Below are 7,805 nucleotides of genomic sequence, written 5' to 3' on the forward strand. Positions count from 1 at the left end.
AGACTTCACGGTTCGTTTGCATTTGCGCTGCTGATATCGCCACTGCCGGTGTGCACATGCTACCGCATTTTTATTTGGTAGTAATTAATTTTTAAAAGCTGCGACGATTCCCGTATGCTGCCGCGTTCACTTCTCATGTTCCCTTCTTGCTCCTTGCACTGATTCAATCCAGGGCAGGATTTGGGGATAAGAGAGAGAAAAATCACTATTCAAAAGGAAGGCTCAATGTGTGTGATTGTATAGTCAGTGTCATATCTGTGACAGGCAGCTGCTGTTGCCGCTCTTTCACTGCGCAGTGACATCTGCAGCAGTGTTCCTACCCATGTGTACTCTTTGCTCCACCCAGTGGTGGCATTCACAATGTGCACAATGATCCATAAAATACGCTCTTGGAAAAACGAAACATTAGTTTCTTTTGTTTGCAATGCGTGAATACATGCATTATGGCAAGATGAGACTGAACACTGTCCTAAGACAAAGAACCTAAAAAAGTGTCGACAATTCAGCCAAATTCTGTAAAATATAACTATGTATCTTGGCTACACCAAAGCAGGACCGTGAAGACAAAAGAGTCCTTTCATAGAGTGCAGCTGGTTGTAATGAGAAACCACAAATAGGTACTACTAAATATTTTTAGCTTTAATACAGCATTTATTTGGAATAAATCTTAACATGAGCATCTCACAGTGTGCACATTTAAACTGTTGCTTGCAGCTTCCAGCATAAAACTTTTTCATGACTTGCAGGTAATTTGAGGTGCCACTGTACTGATAGGAAAGAGGGATATCTGGGAATATTGTGAATGAAAGGATTAACAGTCAATCTGGAGTGGGTTGAGTCAAATCAAATCAGCTTCTGAAAGGGAAATGAGAGGAAAAAAATGAGATGGAATGAAAATAGATGAAAAAAAAACAGAAAAGGAAACATACAGAAATTAGACTCAACACTTGACATCCTTCCCATCATGCCTTAGTGAAAAGAATGGTAACTGCATTAACAATAATTTTTTTTTTAAAAAAGGTGCTAACACTCATGAGCCCTATTTCTAAAGCATGTTTTTAATGGGCAATTAATGTACAATCCAACATATCTTAAAAATAAATGGGGAAATTAAAAGAGAGATTTCATTGGTCTGAGTAAACCTACAGCACCTAGTGGCTTAAAATTGGGTATCGATGAGGCATTGTGGGCCATCAGCAGCAGCAGATTTGTGCCCCTCATACCTGGCATACCCCTCCACATCCTGATCTGAACCAAGGTCACCCTAGCTCTTGTACAAATGCCATACTTGATTAACAGTGCTACACCTCCACTTTTACTTAGCTTCCTATTTTCTCAATGTTAAAGACCCCAATCCTTGTCATTCTACAGCCATGCCCCTAAAATTGCTATCAGATTACTTAATTCAATGTGCACTACCAATTTGTTTACTTTGTTATGAATGCTATGTGTTCTGATAAAGTCTTTAGTTTTGTCTTTTTTGTTATATCCGTATCATCTCACTTTGATTAGAGATATTGCTAAGTTTTTTTTCCTCTCTGCCCCCTTCCTGTCATTCTCAGTCTCATTTCATACATTACTATTTTCCTCTCTTACTCCTTTCTTTGATGTACCACTTCTTTCCACGTGATCCTTTGACCCCATTATTAAAACTACAACCTTTCTACTTACTTAGTTATGTGGTTCACAATAACACTGGCTGTAACATGGTTCAAATGTACAGTCCCCAGTGATACAGCCCATAGTTTCCTTTACATGAATGTGACAGTAGTGGACCAAGGTGGACAATGTTGGAAATCACACAACACCAGGTTATAGTCCAACAGGTTTATTTGAAACCACAAGCTTTCGGGGCACTGCTCCTTCATCAGGTGACGTGGTCTTCACCTGATAAAGGTGCAGGACTCAAAGCTTGTGATTTCAAATAAACCTGTTGGACCATTACCCAGTGTCATCTGACTTCCAACAATTTTCTTAGCATTTGCGCAAATGGCCTACAAAACAGAACCCAGTTTATCCCCAATCTTTGAGTCACATGTTACCATTGGAACCTGCCTCTTCCTTTGCAGCTCGGAGCAGATATCCTGAACCCTGGCACCAGGCAGGCAATACAGCCACCTGAACTCACTCTTTGCTGTACAAAATAGTGTCATTTCCCCTCTAACTACCAGCTCTTAAGTCAGCACTCCTTGTTGCTTTCTCAATGTGTATGTTTTCCTGTACCACAGTGACATGGTCAGATTTTGCTCATTAACCCTGCAGCTCCCCCTCTCATTCAAAATGTTTGGGCAATGGCACAGGCTGACATTCCTGTATCCCTGTCCTGAGTCCCATTACCTATTTCACTTGCGGTCACCACCAACTCCCCTACACCCTACCCAACCCTGACTATTCATATTCTAAATTGTGTATCCTGCTGCAAAGAATTCAGGTAACCTTTCCCCTCCTTTGATGCATTGCAGTTCAGCCTCCAGCTCTCAAACTGAGCTAAAGCTGCTCAAACTTCAAACCCTTACTACAGATGTGCTTACCTTGGGCAACATTGTCTGAACTGCCACTCTGAGTTTTAGTTATTTAATTTTATTATCCAATTATGGTGCCTTTTATTTATTTCATTGATTTTAACAGATTTGTATACTATGTCGATATTTCATGAAAAAGACCTTAGCCCCTTTACAGAGATGCATCAAACAGCAAGCTCCTTCATGTGCAGTAGAGCAAAAAATAATTCCACTCATCTCCAGTTAATTTCAACTATCATCTTTAAATCTACTGTCATAATGCCTCGCCTCAAAGCAAAAAAAACAGCTCTTACATCTCCATCCTCCCTTCAACGGTCTCATGAATGGTTGATTTGGACTGTTGATGCCGTTTCCATCTTCAGATCCTGCTTGTTTCCAGCATTTTGTTTTATATTTCAGATATCCAACAGCTGAAGTATTTTGCTTTTGTACTCAAATACGTTGGCATCTCCTTAATCCCTTTCTAAGGGGTCGATTGATGAAGCTGAAGATGGCTGTACATGGAAGAACGGCTCTTGTGATAATGGTAGTGTCCCTACCTTTTAACGAAGAGTCCCATGTCCAAATCCTATCCACTCAGCAGTGTGTAATAACATTACTGTATAGGTTGATTAGATTAGATCTACAATTCCCAATTACTTAGCTGCACAAACAATTCCAATGGGTTTGAGAGACAGAACATTTGTTACTTCAGGCCTCTTACGGTGCAGTCATTGTGTGTCTGCCTTGAACCAGGAAATCAGGGTTCAAGTTCCACCTGCTCCAGGGTGTGCTATAACATCTTCTGAACAGGTTGCTATAGAAGCATTGAAAGTGATCTTCACTCGTGGAAAATCCTGGTGCTCTGGGAAGTTTCAGCTGAAGTTGAGCAGGATGTAGTCCAGCAGATAAAAGGTGAAGATGATCAAATACTGGGTGACGTGAACATAAAGATGGGAGACAGCCCAAGTTGAGCAATTCAGTTGCAGCAGCATAGCAAGTACAGTATTGAATGAACAGAGGAGATTTCTTCAGGGTCTGTATGGAAAGAGGTTGGCTTTTAAGGAGCATGGATTATTGGAAATACAAGGAAATGGTTGGGAGGCGTAGCTACGAAGAGACCATGGTAGTACTTGGCTGTCAAAAAAAGGTCCTGTGGTTAATACTACATTGTACCCTGCTTCAGAAGTATTTTTCCCATGCTTTTGCTAAGACTAAAACTAGTTATCCAGTTCATTAAAAAAAATACACTAACTTCATTTTTGTTTAATCTGTTCAAAAATCTTATTGTTTAATGTGACAGTAATGTTTTCTACTCAGTCATGAATCTAGTGCCTATTTTAAGTGATCCACAACTACACTGAATTGTTTTATTTCTTTGTTTGGAGTTTTTTTTAAACAATAGTATACCAGGAAAGCCACCTATGGTCCAGTAAGACACTGAAACTTTACGTGGAAAGCAGAGTCATTTTGTTTTCAATTAAGAATCTTAGATTCTGGGAAAATAGAGTGTTAATAGAAGAATATTCACATTTGGTTGTAATGTATGAATCCGGTTGGGCCTGACCTTTAACAGGTGAAATTTGAAACGTTTCTTTCCTGTAGTGGTTTATAAATTAATAAATCATTTCTAGTTGAACATTTTCATTACAAATCAGTGTTTGAGTACTGGGCCTTTTTTTGTTTTTAGGCTAAGCTTTGAATCTAGCATACTCCAATACGTTGCGAGATCAAAGCTGCAAATGTTGCTGCTTCAGCTGTGACCACCCAAGTAGGGAAGAGACAATTCGACTGTCATTTAGTAATCATTCCCTTAATGTGACAACTTGTAATATTTAAAATGTAAGCTTAACATTACAATTACAGTAGTCTGTGTCAAGCTCTTTGATTTTGTTAAGCCTTAGAGCAAAATTGTAAAGCACGGATAGTTTGTTTTCAAATTAAGAACCAGAAGAAATAAAACAATGGTGTAATCAGAGAAGGCTTTGCAATCGTTGGTTGTTGTGCCTCTGTGTGGGGCTATACTTTCTCACATGAACTGTTCAATGCTCACGTTCAGAAATGGCTCAAAAAAAAATACAAATCTTCTCAAAAACTTGAAATATACTTTCTGATCATACTTTCAGTTCGAAGATTCTTCGCAGTGTACCCATATATCAATTTCATGACAACATTTGAAATTAGTGTAAATACATCAAAAAACTGTTCATGTTCATCCTATATGTCACATTTTAATAAAATGTCATTCGTTAATGCAGAAACTGGGAACTAAAATAAAACGCATTATGACTGATTTCTAGATATACACCAACAAAAAAAAATTTTCCTGAGTGGAGTATCTATTTTCAGACTGTGTCTACTTTCAGCTCAACAAAAAAGTTCAATCCAATAGTTCTCCACTTGACTTAAATCATAAAACGTGACTATTACATATATTAAAAAAGAAAGAAAATGTCAAAGATATTAGCTGTTAGCGGCCATCAACTGAGTGATAATGTCAACTACTGATGTACACATTATCGATTAGGCTTTCCCATTTTGTTGCGACGCACAACCTAGGAGAACCTTCAAGGGTACGTGGCATTCAGTAACATTAAATCAAAGTTCAGCTGAACAGCCACATTTACAAACTGTAACAGAATTCCACTCAGGAATTTAAACATCACAAATTATCTATTCAATTGTTAATCACTTTATAGAAAGCAAAATACGTACGTTAGGAATTGAGGGAGAGGCTGAAATAAATTTCAAAAACTACATCGTATATGTTACTGAAAAATGACATTGGAGTCAAGTAACATCAATTTTTTCCTCATAGCTGAGGTCATCATTGAACTGTAATTATGATTTAACACCATTTAAACAAAAAAGGTTCATCTTATCTGGGTAAGTTTCGCGCTTTCAGTTGTCTTTTGCAGCGAGAGCCGTGCGTCGAAATTTAAATTTCAGCTCGAAATACGGTATTTGTCTAGTGACTGCATCTGCCAAGAGACCTGGCTGTGGAGGGGGTGGAAGAGGATCGCCCGACAGCAAGTTCCAGGTGGCAACCGCACACAGAAAGGTACCGTCCGTCAAGGTAGGACGTCGCAGCGAGTGCAAAACTCGCGGCCGCTTTCGAATAAAACATCAGTTGTTGTCATCGCCGCCGCCGCTTCCCACCCCTAACCGGGTAGGCTGCATACGAGCTGCACGTGACGGAGGCGCGTCTGGATCACTGCCTGCATCTCACTGCCCTGCCCCCATCCCCCCAATCAATCGGAGTGCCGCCGCTGGGAGAGCAGCATTGATCGCGCGCTGTTGAGGTACGGTCTGAGTAAGCTCGAGCGCTCTCCCCCACGTCACGCGGCGAGGGTCGAGAACCTTCCAGCAGGTGAGGAGCCGACTCCCGGGCTCCTTATGTCCCGCAAAGACAGCGACGCTGAGTACAGTTTAAGGGACCTGAGCGGGGAGCGGTGGATCAGGCCGGACGGGCGACCTCTAATCAAACCGGCCGGTGGCGGTAACAGCAACAATAACAACCACCACTCGCGGTTGATGGCCATGGCAACCGGCGCCGAGGGAAATCTGGTCGCCCACAGGCACTTCCAAGGAGGTGGTGGCGGCAGCAGCAGGAACAACAATCCCCGCTTCGTCTACGTCTTGGCTACGTTCGCGGCCTTAGGCGGCTTCCTGTTCGGCTACGATACCGGCGTCGTGTCGGGCGCCCTGCTACTACTCAAGAAGGAGTTCGCCCTCAACGAGCTGTGGCAGGAGCTGGTGGTATCGGCCACGGTGGGAGCAGCAGCCATTTCGGCGCTGGCTGGAGGCCTCCTCAACGGCTGTTGGGGCCGAAGACCCTGTATCCTGCTGGCCAGCCTCCTCTTCACGTTAGGGGCGGTGGTGATGACGGCTGGGAGCGACCGTAACGCCTTGTTGGCCGGACGCGTCGTAGTGGGATTAGGCATCGGTAAGTCCCGGAATGGAATACGGTGGGTCGCCCAGAAAAATAGGGGGAGGGGGTTGGAGAATCGCGTGTATGGGAGAAACTGTTTTGAACGGAGGTGACGGGTCTCCTCAAAAAAAACTGACCGATGAGGTGCCGCGGGGATCGTCCACCACCCCTCACCGATGAGGAATTCTGTGTCTTCCCGGTAACATAGGTTCAGGACGGTGGGACCGGGTTCACTCATTCCTCCGACCCAGCCGCTGGGCGGGGTCAGCCTCGCGGCGTCACCGCGTTGTAGCGCTCCTTTTGAAACTCGAGAACTGCTCGGCCGACTGTATATAAAAATGCAAAAGAACCCCCGTTTAAGTTCAAGCCGAAAATACCGCGGATACTGTAAATCCGGAACAAAAGCAAAGTTGCTGGAAAAGCTCAGCAGGTCTGGCACCATCTGTGAAGGAGAAAACGGAGTTAACGTTTCGGGTCCGGTGACCCTTAGAACAGTTCTAAGGGTCACCGGACCCGAACCTTAAACCTGTTTTGTTTCTTCACAGATGCTGCCAGATGCAGCTTTTCCAGCAACTTTGTTTTCGTCCTTGTTTAAGTTATTTTTTCTGGTGCCTTCATTTGTCATGTGGTCTATATCGGTAATTTTAAGCTTACTCCTGATACTGCAAATGTGGACCAAAAGTCATGTGAGGAAGAGCTTGAATTCGCAATGGAGCTATCCATTGTCACTATCCAGTATTCAGGACATTTTCTTTGAGGTTAGCAGAGAATCTGGCGGATCTCGGCTTGGAAACATAACGGTGATGATACATGAGCGAACCGTGGCAGAAGCTGTAATGATCAGAGTAGATATACAGGCACGGTTGGAGTCCATTATTACTTTTTGATAGTTGTTCGTTTCTACGTATTTTAGAATCCCTAAAATATTTGAATAAATTATCCCTCTTGTATTACCTTAACTGTTAGCTAACTACAAAGGGTAGAGAACTCGTTTTTCTTCTACGTCTCGCCATTGTCGTTCAGCTGAGTGGGAATTGAATTGCCTGATTCTGTTATTACAATCTAGTCATGTTAGTAATCGAACTGTCTTTACTCTGTCCTGTAAACCTACTCAGTCATCCTTATTGTCAGCTTTTAAAATGCTCAACTGTGAGAAATTTTGGGTCATTAAATGAGCAGCTATAAACCATGTACTGTGATGAAATGTCTCCCCTGCCATAAGTTTTTTTAAGTAGCAAAATTATCTTGATAGAAGATATCCACAAGCATATTATAGTAGAAACAACTATAAGTTTACTAATATCAGCACCCACTATATAAATACAGAGCAGGTCAGAGGCTAGGAAGACTGCAGCAAATAACTCACCTTCTGA

At 42.3% G+C, this 7,805-nt stretch overlaps 1 protein-coding gene across 1 annotated transcript in view; it reads left to right on the plus strand.

Moving 5' to 3' along the window:
• The first annotated feature begins 3,766 nt into the window (after positions 1-3,766).
• LOC109938859 (proton myo-inositol cotransporter) overlaps positions 3,767-7,805 on the plus strand; it is a 128,293-nt gene continuing 124,254 nt past the window's right edge. The window contains exon 1 of the mRNA XM_048610572.1: positions 3,767-6,447. Within this exon, the coding sequence (XP_048466529.1) occupies positions 5,898-6,447 (550 nt within the window). The 5' untranslated portion in view covers positions 3,767-5,897. The remainder of the gene's footprint in view (positions 6,448-7,805) is intronic.

Source organism: Rhincodon typus, chromosome 22, assembly GCF_021869965.1.
Source record: "Rhincodon typus isolate 14 chromosome 22, sRhiTyp1.1, whole genome shotgun sequence".
Lineage (NCBI taxonomy): Eukaryota > Metazoa > Chordata > Chondrichthyes > Orectolobiformes > Rhincodontidae > Rhincodon > Rhincodon typus.